This window comes from Microcebus murinus, chromosome 12, assembly GCF_040939455.1.
Source record: "Microcebus murinus isolate Inina chromosome 12, M.murinus_Inina_mat1.0, whole genome shotgun sequence".
NCBI lineage: Eukaryota > Metazoa > Chordata > Mammalia > Primates > Cheirogaleidae > Microcebus > Microcebus murinus.
This window is the reverse complement of record NC_134115.1, coordinates 34293146-34312211: the sequence shown is the minus strand read 5'-3', so window position 1 is coordinate 34312211 and position 19066 is coordinate 34293146. Positions and strand designations below refer to the sequence as shown.

General features: G+C 35.9%; 1 protein-coding gene across 4 annotated transcripts in view; it reads right to left on the bottom strand.

Moving 5' to 3' along the window:
- Positions 1-19066, bottom strand: part of RIC1 (RIC1 partner of RAB6A GEF complex) — a 102987-nt gene that overhangs the window by 10345 nt on the left and 73576 nt on the right. For all 4 annotated transcript variants that reach the window (XM_012738007.2, XM_020289268.2, XM_012738012.2 and 1 more), the window contains exons 12-19: positions 18290-18493; positions 10604-10642; positions 10159-10269; positions 9195-9284; positions 7810-7970; positions 6745-6883; positions 1975-2091; positions 765-1493 (exon numbers count right to left, since the gene is read on the bottom strand). In XM_012738007.2, coding sequence (XP_012593461.1) covers positions 765-1493; positions 1975-2091; positions 6745-6883; positions 7810-7970; positions 9195-9284; positions 10159-10269; positions 10604-10642; positions 18290-18493 — 1590 coding nt within the window. The remainder of the gene's footprint in view (positions 1-764; positions 1494-1974; positions 2092-6744; positions 6884-7809; positions 7971-9194; positions 9285-10158; positions 10270-10603; positions 10643-18289; positions 18494-19066) is intronic.

The window sequence follows — 19066 nt, the reverse complement described above, 5'->3', positions numbered from 1 at the left end:
TTTAGTCAGTTGGCATGAAGTAAAGTTAGCTGATAGGAAATGTGCTTCAAGCAGAGATTCAAACCAGGTTTATGGTTAGATTCCTGTATCAGTGCAAACAACTTTGCAGTAATTTGAAAGAACCTTTACGTGTAGCCTATCAAATCCATATCAGACTTAAAGTAATAACAAACTGTCAAGCCCTTTTGTCAAATATATAATGAAACAAATTTTCACAAGTCTCAAAAAACCCATTATTTTGAGAAAAATCATGTACTGTGAGGGTCATTTCTGTGGCAGACCTGAGCCGCCATCTCAACTTGCTTTGGGGAACCTAGTATAAGGTGCTCTGTTATGACCCAAGCTTTAATTAGTGTCCCCTCAGCAATTCTACACCACAAGGGAACAAATCTATTATTGTGAGGAGCTCAGACAAACACATTAATATGCAAAATAATACCGTCTTCGCTATGTTTCAATAATGTTATGTAATGTTTCTTATATAATATGTTCATTATTATATGTACTGCAATACTTATAATAAATTTCTTCAATAATATTCAAAATAATACTCTGAACTCTAATCTGTTTTAGGCCTATTTATGGCCAAATAGGATAAAATACCCCTGTAATGTTACTTTATGACATTCTAAGAAATCTGTGGTCCTTTACAATTTGAGTTCTTCAAAATGAAAGACAAATTAATTCCTTAAACACAATTAGGTCTTTTCCCCCCTAAGTTTAAGCTCATTAATTCTGTCCTTTTATAAGAAGAGAGCTGTTACCTGTAAGATAATAAGGTAAGAGGCAGCTGTGTCCAAATCCTGAGCCATCAAACATTCCTCAAACAAGTCCTTGGGGTTTCCAACAGCTGCAAAAAGGTAATTCCAAAGGGCATATTCAGTCTTCCTGGCACAATGGACAACTGTCTGCAGGAAGAGGGGGAACTCAGTGATAAATTTTGCTACAGTGGGAAGGAGAGGGTCGGGAATGGGCTCCCGAGAGGTAGCTTCTTCTTCAAGCACTTCATGGAGCATGAGCTCCAGCACGTGAGGGAAGTAAGGTAATGCGGCACAGGACTGGGCCAAGAGCAAGGCTTGCTCCCCAAGGTTTCTGACCAGAAGCTGACGTAGAATGTGGTGGAGGTAGATCTGAGAAGTTCTCTCCACAACACAGAAAGGGAAGAGCACCTCTAGCTGTTCCCTAGCATTGTTCCGAGTATACAAAGAATCATAGAGTAAAGTGTCATTGACAGCACCAAGGACTAATGCATCTTCAAACAGAACAGCCAGCGGGTAAATATTGATGTGGAATGGCAGCATGATCCGCTGGGACAAGAAGGAATGAGGCTTGCGGTGATCCCTAGGGAAGAGAGGGAGCCAAACTTTCATCCCTGCTCCACCACAGCTCAGCCAGAGGGCCTCCAGAAGGTGACGTTTTTGTTTATTTGCTCGACATGTAGTCCAGACATTTTCAACAGACTGGGCGAGTACAACAGGAGGACAGAATGGCAGCTAGAGAAGGAGAGACAAGAATCAGGTTTTTCTCCTATTAAAGTAGGTTCTTAAGTTCCTGGGTACTAGTTTACAAAGTCTTTCAAAATGATAACACACTTTTGGGGAAAAGCCAGGAGATCTATATAAAATTAGCGTTAATAACAATACCCTGCCCTTCAAAGTACATACTATTTAAATCTAAAAACAAAACCAAAAATCCCATAAACTTTACCAGTCTATCTTTTTTTCCCTGTTAGAATTTGCAACTAATGCCTAATCAATAACATCTGGAATACAGAAGATCTGATTACCATTTCAGGACCTTATCAAATAGTCTTATAATCTTATCAAATAGTCTTATAATCAGAGGCTAAAAACTAATTTCATGTACTTTCTCAGTTTCCAAATCACAAGACAATATTATCCTCTTAAATTTTTTTATTCATTCATCCTAATCCCATACCTTCTTAATATTCAGAATGACTTGCACTTTACTCACAAGTTTCCTCTGGTTAGGGTTACTGTCCTTCTCCCGGATCTGAGGGCCTGACCTGTCCCTCTGCATCATGATGAGCTGTCCTGCAAGGTTTAGCATAATGCTCTCTGCATCACGAGCCTAAAATTCAAGAAAAAGAAATGAGATTTATACTAATGCATAGGTATATTTTCAGCATTTCCCCCCAATTCATAAGGTTAACAGGTTAAACAATATTTATTGAAGTTATACTAGGTGCAGCCATTCCACTAGGCTCTGTGGGAACACAAGGAGCTTTCTGGCTACAGTGATAACAAGCTTAACACATAATGTGATCAATGGATAAATGAACAATACCAGTGACATAAAATTGAGAGCAGAATTGAAATATCCTGGAAAAACTGAGTGAACTTTAGAAGTTCATAAAAATGAGATATCATGTTAGTGATCTTGCTGGCAAAGCTAGAAAAAGTTGAAAAGGATGATGTAGAACTTAAAAGATGAGGAAGAGAGGCATCATGGGTAGAAGAGTAAGGGTTGGTTGAAGCATGAAATGTAAACAAAGACATGCAGCGAGGACATAAGAGTTCTATTAGGAAAGTGAGAACAATGTGGCTAGACTACAGATACTGTGAGAACAAAGCTGGATGGTAACAGACCTTCAAGGAGGACTTGGAAAGCCAGGTAAAAGAACAGCGGAGAATAAGCCACTATTTATGGTTCTTGAATAAGAAAGTTATTAAAAAATCAGAATTAATCATGATGGATTACTGAGGAGAGGAAGACTTCATGGGTATTGATTTTAGGAATGAGGAAATAGTCTATCTTTTTATTATGGAAAATTTCAATCAAACCCCAAAGAACCTACTATAACGATTTCCTATTAAACGCTATTACTCAGCTTAAACAATTGTGGACATTAAAGTTTGAGAAGCACTGTGTTAAAGTGAATCTCAGATATCAAGTCATTTTCACCTGGAAAGAGGAAGATCATTTTGATTAAAAAAAAAAAAAGAATTTACTGCTATTCTAGACATGAAAGGTAGAAAAAGAAACTAAACCAAAGACAATTAAGGCATTGAATTTAGGTGAGGTGCTACAGAAGTTAGGGTTATCACTGATAGAAGTTAGGAAGAGGAATTAGGGAAGGGAAAAACCAGACTTCCTTTTATTTCCTATTTAATTTGAAAAAACAGTAAGACTTTCAAGTAAAAATGACCAGGGATGAATATGCCAGCATCAGGGCATAAAGGTGAGGTTGATAAACTGAAGGAAACAGATAGGTTTTCTGAGGCACAGTAGACATAAGGGAAAGAACAGAGGGTCATCACCTGAGCTTTTGAAGGGAAGAGGAGAAATGGGAAAGCACAATACAACATAAACCAAAAATGGAAAGAATTTCAGGAAGGACAGGATTACTATTCAGAAGCTGTGGGACTGTGTCCCAGGCTTTGATGCTTGCTGGCTGAATTTAAGCTGCCAATATCACTTAGGGTCCAGTCAAGAAAATAACAACCACCCTATACATTTTAGCTGTGAAATAGCGATACAAAATGTTCTTGCTTACTGCTTTCAGATTCTAGAAGGGATTGTGTATAGACAAATAACAAAACTACGAATGTGGATATCTCTCCATAACATATGAAAATAGCCAGTATCTTGGGGGTGTGAAAAGGAAAAATGGAATTTAAAAGGTGTATGGGAACTGTATCAGGCATCCAGATAACAGTAAATGTAGCTACACAGCAGTGGAAAAAGAAACACAAGCATGCAAACACATGAATCAAAATGGTATGACTGGGGACTGGCACAGGGACAAACTCCTCAAACATCTCAAACATCTTTAAAAGCACTTACTGCAATTCACCACGACATGACTAATGACCACCTTAAGTTTTAAGATGGTGGATTTTAGCACTACATTTCAAACTACATTAAAAAAAAACACTTCTCTTTTCTTCAATGAGTGGATATTATTGTTAACTACTCATTCAACATTTTCTACTGATAATATTACAAATGACTGCAATATCAGTCTCAGGCAACTTTAATGAAGTGTTCAAGAAAAGCAGGGGCTATCTGTATGCTCGAAATCCTAAATCTGAAGGAACCCCAAACACTATCCTCTTACCCTAAAAAAATCCCTGGCAGATGATTCTCCGTGGGAGTTTTAGGAATAAGGAGCTCACTCTCTCATGGAGAGGCTATTCCGCTGTTGAGCAGTTCTGTTATCACTATTTTTAAAAATCTTTAATATTAAATCAAAACTTGCTTTGCTGTAGCATTCTTGGTTTTCCCTCTACAGCAGATGTAATTTTATTTCCTATTTTATCTCAATTTACTTCTTCATCTGCTCTTCACCAAGTTAACCACCTCCTCTTTGTGAAAGGCCCTCTCAAAATGGGGTACCCGGTACCACTGATGCCAGTGACTGCTTACTCCATCTGGGACATACAAAGAATCCCTTTTTTCCTAATATGAAAACATCAAACATGACCAAAATATGAAGAATAGTATAATGAAGTCTCATATTCCCATTATCTAGATTCACGATTATCAAGAGTTTGCCATATTTGCTCCATCTATCCCTTGTTTCTTTTTTTAAATTTTGCCAAAGCATTTTAAAACAAGATATCCTGCCATTTTACCTCTGTATGTTTAATATGCACTCCTAAATATATGGACATTTGCATATATAACCACAATGCCAGTATCACATCTAATAAAATTTATAGTTATTTCTTGGTGTTATCTCTCAATTCATATTTAAATTTTCCAATTGTTACAACAGTGTCTTTTTATAGCTGGTTTGAATGAGGATACAAATGAGCTTACAGCTTGGTTCTGTAGCACAGCAATTCTCACATTCACCCCTCAAATGAGCCTATCTATCACATTTGGTTGTTACGGCTTTAAAATCTTATTTAATCTAGAACAGTCTCTCCTTCCCTCCCCTCCCCACCTAATTGACTTGTGGCTGTACTATAGAATGCCCTGTATTCTGCTTCCTTGTGGTGCAAATTAGACTAAATATCTATCTATATTTCCTTTGAATGGAAGATGACTCTATCTAGACAATTTGATTCAGGTTCAATGTTTTTGGCAATAGTTCTTCATGTGAACTTCTTTTATATCACCTAAGAAAGAATACCACATCTGGTTTTCCCACTTTGAGTGATGCTAACTAATATTTATTAATAAAGCTTGGGTATGACAACCTGATCCCTTCATTGTTAAGTTTCATCCAATGATGAGCACTTTCTAAATCAGCTATTTCCTCAGGGCTCCAAAATAGTGATTTTTAAATTCTCACATTTCTTTCACATCTTTTAGCTAGAATTCTTCTGTAAAAGAGAACTTTTCCTTATCATCTAGGACCATCTGGTTATCATGAAATATAATTTTCAGAGAAAATAGGGGCTATATTTTAAAGGAAAAAGAAAATTACAAGTTTATCTACAGAAGGGAGACCAAGATGGATGGTTAAGGGATCTAGAAAGAATATCACATGAGACAGTTGGAGATACAGGAATATTTAACATGCAGATGAAAAGACACAGAGAAAAATCTGAGGAGAGAAGGGGAAGCCAAGGAATAACTGTCTATAAATACTTTAGGTTATCATGTGGAAAAGGGAACAGCTTTTATTATTTCTTATTCCAAAAAGTGAGAAAATTAGGACTATTACAAATCAGATGTTAGAACCATATAGATAATAGCTCATAACAATTACAACAGTATAGGAAGAGGCTCTCTTAAGAAGTAACTGAATTCCCAATAACTGCATAGTCTAGTGCATTGTTTTCTAACTACTGTATGGAGTTGTTTAGGTTCAATGGAAGTGCCTCAATAGGAAGTAAAAGACAGACTGGGCAGACAGAGATGACAAATAATCTGCACAGAATTTTCCTCTGACAATGGATTCCCAGTTGACATTAAGTTTGGAAACTACTGGTATAATGGAAGGGACTCTGAAACAGAAGTTATGTAACCTGAGTCATGGTGGCACTACTACATACCCAGAAACTACTTTCTCTTTCCACATAATTAATTGATCACGGAATCCTCTATATTTTCTATTTGTTCCACTTCTTTCCATGTTCTTTTTCACTGCCCAAGTTCAGGCCACTAAGTCCATTCATCTAGATCATTACAATGTCCTCCCAGCTGCTCTCCCTACATGCAGTTTCATTCTACTTCAGTTAGTTCATTGTCCTCCTTACAGTCAGAGTAAACATAATAAAGCTTAGATGTGATACATACCTTAAAACACTTTAGACTTGAAGTTGAAGTCTAAAGTTATTAATATTATCTGTAAGACTCATATCCTCTCTCACATTCCACCTTCCAGTCACTCTAAAATTCTTCCAATTGCCTGAGTTTGTCATGTTCTCTCTGATCTATGGGCTTTTGCGCTACTGTTCCCTCTACCTGAAATTCTCCCTCTTTACTTAGATTATCTCTACTTGTTCTCCAGTTTTCAACCTAAAGGGTACAGAAATCTGATTGTTCAGACTATAACAGGTTTTTGTTATATGCTCTCACAGTAACCTGTGATACTACTTTTTGGTACATATATCACAAAAACAATTAATTATATAGGTAATTATTTGTTTAATGTCTGAGCATAAACCATGTCTATTTAGTCTGCTATCACCACCCAGTATCTTCAAAGTAGATACGTTCTACACACTTAGTATTTATTGGCTGAACAGATAAATAGTTCCTAAAATCAACTTAAAACACTAAAAACTGAGATTTAAACTCCAAAGAACCCTAACAATGGAATGGTACCTGCTGTGGCATTTTCAGGGTAATTCCATTCTCTGTACTCACTGATGTCAGAGTAACAGATACTACCAGAAAAGGGTGAGGAATGTAGCGTGACATGGAGACCTCCTGAAGAACTTGAATACCAGCAGTAGTATTCGGACTGTGAAAACAAAAGAAACCCACATATTTCAACAACAATGCTAACAAGATTTTTTTTTCTTTTCCTGCTATTGACAATATTAGATTTCATGCTTATGAAAGATACAATGTGTTCTACCCATTGTTCTCTCCTCCCCAAATAACCTTTCATCAGGAGATTGGCAAGGTTGAGAGACTCTAAAGAACATATATGAGGATGAGAGAGAAAGAAATGGAATAAAATGTGGGAGGGAAGGAAAAAACTAGGAAAGAAGCTATAATAGAAATATTTAAGGGGAAAAAACTAGTTGCTTGAGAAAGGATGAGGGTTCAATCACTGAGGCTGGTAAGATCTCTTAATTTTTATCTTTGCATTACTCCCTAATCACTGTACTATGTCAGCAAATACATACTTCATGGCTATTTAAACAAAATAAAACTCAAGTGTGGTCTAAATGCTGCAAGTTGACCAGATGCCAGGAAGAATACAACACAACATGTACCAGCAACAAGATTGCTTATTTTTCCTGCCCAGACTACAGCCATCTAGCTCAGTGGAAATAGAAGTTAGTCTGCAAAGGACATGCTTCCTAAGATCTTAAACCTATAGAACTACTTAAAATTTCCCCAAGTATCTGGAACACTAGGATAGTCAATAACCACTTATTTTCAAGGTTGTCAAAAAAAATTTAGTATCTACTAGTTTACCTCATCCCAAAGTAGATTTTTTTTCAGATGAATCCAAGAAGATTAGCAGAAATAGTTCATTTAGGCTATTTCTTTTTTCACAGCTATTATATGAATATTACTAATTTAAATTCTGTTTCTTTCACTTAAAAAAATGAAACTAAATATAAAGGTGAAATAACTTCTAAGAAAACAGAAACTACAGAGAAGAAACATGATAAATAGAATCAAAAAGTGACTTCTCATAAGCTATATACTTACCCATCAGATTTTTTTTCAATACTGTAAAGGCATATTGAACAGTCTGCTCTAAATACTATTACCATGTCCCGGAAGACACTAAGCAGTAATGTTTCTGCTTGTGTTTTGGTGACATGAGCAAAGGCATTGTCCAGATTTGATGTTCGCAAATATACTCTGAGCTGAAGAAAAAAAAAATAAAGACAATTATAAAAATGAAATGACTACTAGGGATGATCTAATACTTTAGATATGCCCCCCCCCCCCCCGCTCTTTGAGACAGGGTCTTGTTCTGTGACCTAAGCTAGAGTGCAGTAGGGCAATCACAGCTCACTGTAACCTTGACCTCATAAGCTCAAGTGATCCCCTCAGATCAGCCTCCCAAGCAGCTGGGACTACAGGTGTGTACCACCATGCTTGACTAATTTTTAAATTTTTTTGAAGAGACTGAGCCTCACCAGCCTGGAACTTCTGGCCCCAAGTGATGCTCCCCCCTCAGCCTCCCAAAGTTCTGGGATTACAGGCATGATTCACCATACACAGACAACATGCTATTTTTTTAATCTACTGACTTTTCCTCCCAAGTAATAGGAGTTAAAAGACCCATTTAAGCTTTAACAATAAATGGATTATATTTTTACTTTGGTAAATGAGGCTCATTCTACAAATAAACAAAAATTGAAGTGATCAAAACTGAATGCACTATTATGAGATACTCCTTTGAGACCTGCATAATTAGAACTGATATAATGAGATCAGCAGTTTTCCAGGACAAACAAAAAAAACCATATCCAATAGTTCTGCCTTATCCATGGTTCTGCTTTTCAAGGTTTCAGTTACCTGTTGTCAACCACTGTCCAAAAATAGTGAGTACAATACAGTATTTTGAGAGAGACCACATTCATATATAGTTATTGTTGTTAATGTCTTATGGTGCCTAACTTCAAATTAAACTTTACTATAGGTATAAATGTATACGAAAAAACAGTATATAGAAGGTTCAGTACTGTCCTTAGTATTAGGCATCCACTGAAAGTCTTGGAACATATTCCCTGTGGATAAGGGGGGATTACTCTAAATCAATACATTAATAAATTTATCTCTAAGGACAGCCAGTCTTATAAACTTTTTTGCTTTTAACTTTCTTTATTGTCAAACTTTACAGAGAATGTCTAACAGCTAAAGCCCTTAGAAAAGGTTATCTTGGAAGTCCCAACTGTCACTCCAAAAATTAAAAAAAAAAAGTAATAATCTGAAAAGAAAATCCTATTAGCTAAAAAAATGCTAAATTCTTGATTAAAAAAATAAAATGTTTTGTTCAATTTTCAATAGACTATTTTCTATATAAAACAAAATGTTTTTAATAGCTTTAAGAATCTATTATTTCTGAGAGGAAAAAAACTTACCTCTTCTTGACGGTCATTTATGTTATAACATGCAAGGACCATAAAATCATTCCACCAAGCTAAGCCACCTGTCACAATCATATTTTGCTCCTTAAGAAAATAAAAAAAATGTATTTATCTTAATTCTATTATCAGAAATTATAAGAAAGTAATAAATTTATGAAATATTTTTAGGCAGACAATGAGAGCTCAAATTATTTCTGCTCTACTCGTTCACCCTCAATTATTACTCTAGGGTCTTTATTAATAATAATTCATATCCTATTTTTAAAAATAAATATTTCTATAAGGAACCAAATACTTCATTCAAAATAATTGGGTATTATAAAGCATCGTCATTCCCACATGCGATAGACCTTTATTTACATTCTGGGCTTTATCATTTGTCAGACGAATGACTCTGGATCCTAGTTTTTCTTTGATCAATTGGTAACAATAGTGCCATCACTGGGTTGTTATGAAGATGAATGAGATGATATACATGAAAACAACTTAAAGTACTTGGTACAAAATAGGCACTATTAAGTGTGAATTTCCTTATTTTCCTTCTATTTGATTCTTACAAAATCCAACTGCATGCAAGCATACATACATACACATATATGTGTACTACCCAAATATATATATATCACATACAGACAAGCAAGGAGTGATCTCAAATTTTGTGGAAATTTATTCTGATCACATTTGACAAACTACCCTGGAATGTAAGGGTAAATCCTTAAGCTAAAGAATTATAGTTACTGATCTTAATAAAAATTAAAAACAAACCAATTATTAAACACAGATACTTTATCAAACATCAAGTACTTTATCACAATTGACTTTCGGACATTATCCACTATGACTTTTTATATTTGATTTTATTTTTTATAAGTAACCAACGGTTTACTTTATAGTTAACTTCACACTGTATTTCTCTTATACTTTAAGAAGGAAGTTATCAATGTAAAAAAAGACTAACCTGGGTGATATTTCCAAAAAGTTTCCATTTTTTGGTGAGTAATGAATAATGTGCGAAACCAAACTTGCCAACCACAGCAATGTTCTGTCCAAGCTTATCAATAGCTGAAAACTGTTAAAATAAACAAACAAAAAAATTAGGAATTCTTCCTTGCAAACATATACACTTTATTAAGTATAAAGAGCTTGGTATAATGTCAGGCAAATAGACTATTGATAAATGTTTCCTAAGTGAATTAAATATAAGATGCTAAATTTAAAAATCTAAATATTTATACAGTTATATTTGACAAAATTGTAAATGTTAACGTACTAATAATGCATAATGGATCAAATACTAAAATTTTACTCTTATCAATTACAACCATTGAGGGGCTCTCCCCCAAATGCCTCTTGCTGTAAATGCTATCCAATGAAAGTTAACACTCAACAAAATAACAACTCACCCGTATAGGCCAATTGCTCTCTAGATAGGTGCTGGAAATCTATGTAGAAAACAACATCAGTTTAGTAAGACTTATGAAATGTATTTAAGCATTAACTTATCACAATATAAGATTCAACTTCCTGTACAATGTTTAAGGCACCCTCAAACAATGGGTATTAGCAGCAGAGCACTTGGAATTTACCGTTTTTGTATGAGCCAATATTTCACATCTTTCCATTTCAAGTTTCTAGACAGCAGGCTTTCCTCTTTTTTCCCCCATAATGTTGTTTGTTTGTTTTAAATATTGAACTAATGTAGACTGATAGATTTTTAGAGAAGCACCCATGAGGGCAGCCACGGATTATACAGATGAACAGTTTACGTTTGTTGATGTGACCATCCCAAAATAACCTTACCTAATAAAATTACATGCTCAGCAAAACTTTTGGTTTTTAATGGAATTATTTTTATTACTTTTAAGTTTTTCTCCTAAAAAGCAATGCTTATAAAATTATATAAAAATGTAAAAATTACAAATAAAATTTTCTCTTGTTCAGGGACAATCACTGGTTGGCTTTTTATTCTGTAAACAAACATGCATAAACATGGAAGAGTGTGTGTAAGCTATTATTTTTCTATTGGGGTGTTCAACTTATTCATCTACAAGAACTCTTAATATATCAAGAGACAATAACTCTTCATCTACAACATAAGTGGTAAATGTATCTTCCCATGTTATCTGTTTTACATCTTTGTATATCTTTGTATTACCCTAACAAAACCTTTAAGCTTAAAGAATCCTCTATGGGATATCAATGTAAATTAAGTAAATTCTAGCTTTATTGAGACTGATCTCTCTAGCCCACTGATTAAACAGTTTTCATAAGCACATGGTGAAAGCGGGTTAAGAATTAATAGAACTGAACAAAGAAAGAGTCTTCTGTTCCTGGAATAAGAAAAGCTTCAATTTATTCAAACTAAATAGATTACAAAACACAATTTATTTAATTTTACTCTAAGAAAAGTTGTCACATATTTAAAAAAAGAAAACAAATTAAAAAGCCACGTAAAGTGTAATAAAAGCCAATAAAATTGTTTGTGTAATGTGAAGATACAACAAAAATCAAATAAAAGCAACATGCTGAAAACATCTGTATTAACCTTGATAAATTTAACTCTTTGTTATAGTTCACTTATTAACTAGAAAGTCAACTTAAAATCCAACTAAATCAATAGCTTTCAGTACATTAGAAGTTCTTAACCTTAATAGTGGTTTAGGAAAGACTACTTTACAGAATTAAAGATAACAGTGTCATGGTATATGCATGAAGAATGTTTAGCTTGAATCCTAAGAGATGTACTGTACTGTTCAGACCAATTAATTAAATGCATTATGAAAGATAAAATGAGTTTGGAATAATGGTAACCTCGAGGTAATGATTGGGTGGTGAAATTAAAGTTAAAAGCAATTTTCTAGGAGCCTGGAAGTGAAATTCTTTTTGTTGGATTAAGAAAAGAAAAATAGATCTTGCAGCCCAAGGAAGACCTGACCTTGGCGTGAGGCTGAGTTCTACAGAGGGGAAGGCTACAAGAACCTAGTTTGGAGCCTCATTGCCTCTCCAGTTATGTGAAGAAAACTGATGATTTTATGAATAAGCATTATATGGCAGACTAGAAACATTTCATGCACACCTAATCCACCTAGAAGAACCAAAATAGTGTGTTGACAATCACACTCTGAATACATTTTCCAAGAGAGAACATGAGAGTTCCACAGAAAAGCAAAAAGAAAACACCAAATACTAGGAAGGAGAAAGATTACAGGCAACCTGCTTGGCCAGAACTTGCTGGGAACTAGGGTAATTCCTCAATATGAGGAGAGGGTTAGAGTGTTTCTGTGGTCCACTTTCACACTGGAGAGTACCTTCACTCTCCCAATCCCAAATCTAACTTAGAGAATGACTGAGAAATTGTAAGAAGGAACTGCTCCAGGGAGAGAACTGGCCATTGGTCCCATGCTCTTTCTGAAACCTAAACATCTACAGCAAGACACTACTTTTGATCACAGCTTCTAACAGGCTCCATGCTATCCCTGGGATCTAGATGTGCCAGTCCTAAGTGTTACAGAAATGTGAGCTGTTGACTGAAGAATGGGTTTGAATGGTAGGGTGGGTTCCTGTAGCCAAAGCTGAGAAGTGAGAGTGGTATGGGCTGTGGCCACAGGTACTGGGAAGTAGGCATTGCCCTCAGGAGTTGAGTGGGATGTGAGCTGCTGCAGAGGGTTAGTCTTGAGCTGGGTGGAGGATCCTATGGCTCAGGGCTGAGTTACAGATTAAACATGAATTACTAGATTTTATTAGTCAGCTGGGATGGCTGTGACAGCTGGGACTGGGGAGTGACCCTCACTGAGACTGTGGTGTGAGAAGGACATGTGTCCCCCGCCTGCTAGCCAAGGCTGTGGCTGGCCCCACCCTCCCTGTAGCAGGACCCCAGCATGGTGGCTGCTGCCCCTAACCTGAATATTCTGCCAGGGGTCTGACGATTACCTCAGCCCCACCCATCATAGTTGGTACATGCATTGGCCATTAAGGGACTTGAGTGCCTGCCTGGTCTGACTCCACTTGGCTTCAACCTCCTACTTCCCAAGATAGACATGACAGAGTGCACCTGGGACACCTGAGCACTCTTCTGGGGGACTGAGATTAGGCCTAAACATCTTACCACTATCACCTCTGCTGGCTCCTACCTGCAAGCACCACCTGCTGGCCCAGAGGCCAGCATGCACAGCCCATTGCAACCACTAAAAGCACACGACAATTAGGACCCAGATAAGCATCATATCACTGCTACCACCATCACCCATGCCACGCCAGGGGCTTGAGAGCCTGCTTACCTGCCTAGTCTACTGCTACAACCACCAACCTTATATTAAGCCAACCCAGAGGCCCAAGATTCAGCCAGCCTATTTCTACCAACATAGATCCCAGTGTATGCTGCCCTAGCTACTCAGGAGGCTGAGGCAGGAGGACTGCTTGAGCCCAAGAGTTTGAGGTTGCTGGGAGCTAGGCTGACACCACAGTCCTCTAGCCTGGGCAACAGAGTGAGACGAGACTCTGCCTCAAAAAAAAAAAAAAAAACCCAAAACAATAACTTAACCGCAAAACTATAAAAATACTAGAAGACAACCTAGGGAAAACTCTTCTAGGCAAAAAATTTTACGACTAAGACCTTAAAAGTACAGGCATCAAAAACAAAAATAGACAAATGGGATTTAATTAAACTAAAAAGCTTCTATACAACAAAAGAAATAATCAACAGAGTCAGAGACAATCTATTGAATGGGAAAAAATATTTGCAATCTACTCATTTAAGAGAGGACTACTATCCTGAATATACAATGAACTAAAACATCTCAACAATAACAAAAAACCAAATAATCCCATTAAGAAGTGGGCAAAGGACATGAACATTTTTAAAAAGACATAAATAGCCAACAGCTGTTTGAAACAGCGCTCAACATCACTAACCATCAGAGAAATGTAAATTAAAGCCACAAAGAGATCAACTTACCTGAGTCAGAATGGCTATTATTAAAAAGACAAAAAATAATGGATGTTGGTAAGGGTGTGAAGGAATGGCAACTCTTAGTGGGAAGGTAGTATAGCTTTTACGGGAAATAGTATGGAAATTTCTCAAAAAACTAAAAATAAGATCTACCATTCAATCCAGCAACCCCACTACTGGGTATCTACCCATAGGAAACAAAAACATTATATCAAAAAAATATCTGCACTTGTGTGCTTATTACTGCAGCACTATTCACACTATCACAGTTATAGAATCAACCTAAGTGTCCATCTAGGAAAATGTGGTATATATGCCCAATGGAATTCCATTTAGCTATAAAAAAGAATGAAATCATGTTTTCTGCAGTGACATGGATGGAACTGGAGGTCATTATCTTAAGTGAGATAAGCCAGGCACAGAAAGACAAATATTGTATGTTCTTACTCATAAGGCGGCACTAATAAAAGGTGTTCACATATAAGTAGAGAGTAGAATGATAGATAATGAACACTTGGAAGAGTGAGAGGGTGGGAGCATGATGAGAAATTGATTAATGGGTACAATGCATGTTGTACCTAAACATCACTGGGTGATGGATACCCTAAAAGCCTTCACTTGACTATTATGTAATCTATGCATGTAACAAAACTGCACATGCACCCCATAAATTTGTACAAAAGAGACAAAAAGAAAAAAAATACTCACTTAAGGAAGGATGTAGCTGAGTATAATTGTGCCAGTTACCTATGACACTAAAAGGAATCCTCACTTCCCCTAAACCTTGGTGTTTCATTAGTACTTATGAAATGTGTGAGTGGTATCGTGAGAGCTAAGATGTCACTGAAAAAGTAGATTCCAACACTGAAGAGTTTCTAATCATGGAAACCCCAAAGTTAAATTTTATTCAAATGATCACACTGTGATGAATCTATAAGAGAAAACAATTTATTCTTTTAACCCATAAGTCTATGAAGTGCCACAAATTGAAAATTGCTTATTTTTAAAAGTCAAGGTTTAATTTTAAAATAAAGGTTTATTTTTCATGCAGTTTTGTGTCTGAAGATGTTACAAAATACAGACTAAAACAAAAACTTGTATTTTCCCCAGTACATTACTTTTATTGATCTATGTGTCATCTGAACTCTGAGTTCTACTGGTAATACTGACAACAGGAAATGGCAGAAGGAAAGAGGCAGCTAATGTGTAATGAAGTAACTCAGGTCATGAATGCATACCCAGGGCACAAAAGTCATGCCACATCACTGGAAAACTGAGTGCTAAGGTACAGAATCTCTATCTTTCTTATCTCAAGATTTTTCAGTTTCTCTTAAAGAACCTGAATCTATTTTCCTTTTTTTTTTTTAAAGTCATTCTGCTAAAATCCTGTCTTCTGCCTAGAATAGTTTTATCTGTAACTAATGAGACTGTGAGAGCTATCCTACTAGAAGATTTGATCTGTACCAAATACCACACTTGGTATACCTGATATACATTGGTGGATTAGAGAAAATAGCCAGGTTAACTATCAAACCGACACTCTCAAAACACTGAATAATCGATTTATGCACCTTCCAGGAATAAATGCTTACATTATGCAAAATACTGAGCTTTAAAATAATGCAGTCTGAGAAGGAACATAGCTTAAACCAGAAACTTTTAATTTAAAAAAAAATTCATATTATTTATGCTGTCAACAAACTACTTTCAAAATTTAAAAAGTTCACAGATGGGAAAATTTTTTAGCAAAGTACCATCTTTACCACCAGCTACTAATCATGCTTCTGACAAGTATATATCTGTTTTGTTTTAGTTACAGGAAGAACAATTAACATACAATCTTCTGATCTGAAAGCTAAGGAGTATATGGTAGCAGACTCAAACAAACAAAAAATCCAGTACACTAGATAAGCAACAGAAAGAGCAGAGGAATTAGTTGAAGCTCATTAGATGAACTCTAAGCTATACAAGAAACACACAAAGTATAAATCACGGAAACAAATCAACTTTGTTGGAGGATGTGGTAATGTATACTGGAAAAGTGGATATTTTGAAGGGAGAATTAAAGCAGGTACCTAAGTTTCTTCTGAGTCATCATTAATGGCTAAAATGCCTGTAAGGCAAAGCTGTAGCATTATATAGACAATGTAAACTACCCTACTACCATACAACATTGAATCATGTGGCTGTGGTGCCAGCAAAATACAAAGTGACTACAAGTAAAAACAATCTCAAATAGGCAAATTCTAAGTTTTAGCTCAAGGTCAGTAGTATATAATTCAATAAAACCTAGGACCTAGGTTTTAAAATACATTAGAGACTTTAACATAAATCATGGGAAAGATAGGTCTGCCATTACTCTGCTGTATGACCTTTGGCAGGTCATATAACTTCCCTGAGCAGCCTCAATTTCTTCATGTATCAAATCCAGTTGGACCATATGATCTCTAAGGTTCTTCGAGCTCTAACAATTCTGAGTCTACTATAATTTGTTTTGACAGTATAACTGTGGCATTTTTTCTTTGAGACAGGGTCTTACTCTGTTACTCAGGCTAGAGGGCAGTGGCATCATCATAGCTCACTGTAACCCCAAATGCCTGGGCTCAAGAGATCTCTTGCCTTAGCCTCGTGACTAGCTGGGACTACAGGTGTACACCACTATGACTGGCTAATTTTTTTTTTAATATATTTTGTAGAGACGAGGTCTTGCTTTGTGACATCATTTTTAAGGAAACTGAAAAACTTAAGGCCATCTTTTAAAATATCTTTTGCTATCCAGAAAATAGAATGACAGAAGAATCTAGCTAGCACCTAAGTCCTAAAATCAGTGTTTCTGCTTCTTATATAGGATGCTTCATAGATGGCTAAAAAATCACAGAATCACTAAATTTTTGAGCTGGAAGGAAATTCAATTTTTGTTATTGCCTGATGGATTTTTGAGTTCCAGACCTACCTTCTTTGATCCTCTGCTCTACTTGGCTCTCTGGTAACACAGACCTGGCTAGGCAGAACTGGCATTGATGCTAGGTCAGTGTAGAATGAATAGTTCAAAGTATGGGGAAATGAAAATAGCAGAGAAATGGCTATAGGAGAGAAGGGAGCAGTGGAAAATTTTAGTCAAGGAAGTAGCTGATGCAGTTTTATTTAAAAATTGTTACTAATTATAAAATGGTATGTACATTGTTTGATTCATGAATTTATCAATGTAAGATAAATACATTTTCTTTTAGTGTATACCACATGTCAATGTAGGAGATATTCCTCCTTCAACCTTTCACATGATCATTTTTCTGTCTCTCATTATCTTTACTCAAAGTCAACTGAAAATAACATGTGAGCTGAATTAAGCTAGTAAGGTAAAACTATAGAGAGTAGAAGTAAGGCAAAGAATCGTGAACATAGAAACTGACTGAAACTAATACAAGAGTAGGCTCTCATGTACCTAGAACATTTGGTATCAAAGGGGAAAAGAAAATACTCAGAACTTTCAAATTATGTGTGCAAGTTTCTTTTAAGAAATTTCAATTTATTGACTTCCCCAAATTATTTTTAATTGGTATCAAAATTCAGAATTAATCTCCATGTTAAATGCCAACTTATCAGAATTGCTAAAAGAAACTGATAATGTAAAAGTGGTATCAGAATAAATAATTTAGAGTAAGATTAAATAAAATTATTAATAAAGTTCTCTACTAACCACAAATCTGTAATCTGGGTCCAAAGTCAGGTGATTAACCTCAATGTGGTCCCATTAGGACTATAATGTCAGCTGCACAGGTTACTAATTGATATTGCCACTTTCCATGAAATTACTATACTTTTATGCCTATGCAAATCCATAGAACTAGATTTATACAAAAAAGGTGCTGAAAGTAAAATAAACAGTTATCCTCAATTAGAGAGCAAAACATAAACTTCTAGTTTCTGACACTACTAATGGACTTAGAGTAGGTGAGGACATATTCTACATCAAGTGGAAAGAAAGGAAGACAACAGGAAAAGAACACAGAAGAGAGACATGACAGTCAAAAAGGTTAAAATGAATCTGTTTCCTGAAGTAACAGATGAAATATTTAATAATCTGTCCCAGGTATCTCTTACCAAGGACTAAGTCACTAGTAATCAGTAATTGAAGATTTACCTGCACAACATGCCAATGCCGATGTCCAAGTAAAGTGCTTAACCCCTGAGACTCTAACCCTCCATCTGCAAATGGGCTCTTTTCTCGACCAGGCTTATGCTCAGAGTGTGTTGAAGAACTCCTGGTATTCTGGGTTTGTGAAGCCTCTCCACAGTTCAAATATAACCGATCCTCCCCCTGAAGCAACACCTGTTCTTGGTTACTCTTGAAGATGGAAAAGATGAACAAGTGGGGCAAAAGAGAAAAGCAAATAAAAATATTAGGTAGGGGAAAGTTTTACTACAGGAAAAGTACCATATATCTCAACGTTAATTTTCTTCATAGAGAACAAAGACTACATAACAATCCTAGGTACTGCTATACTAGGCATTAAATATGAAATGACCAATTTCTAATCAAAAGTTTATTATATCTCAAACAAGAACCAGTACAATCAAAGTACCTGCCTAAACTATTGACACAGTTTTGCCATCTTAACAGTAGCTTGCTTATGCCAGCAGCATAGAAGCCTAGAGTGTGAATGGTGATGAAATCGTGAAAGGCATTTTCCACAGCTTGTTGAGAATTGACTACTTTTCCTTACAAGAAGAGGTCCAAAGCTTGGAAGAAATGATAGTCAGTTGGTGCAAGGCCTGGTGAATACAGTGGATGACAGAGAGTGTCCAAGTCCAGCTTCTGTAGTTTGAGCAGTGTTGTTTTTTGTGACATGTGGCTTTGCAAGAGGATTGGCCTGTTTCTATTGACCAATTTCAGCTGCTTACTTGAAAGCATCCTCAT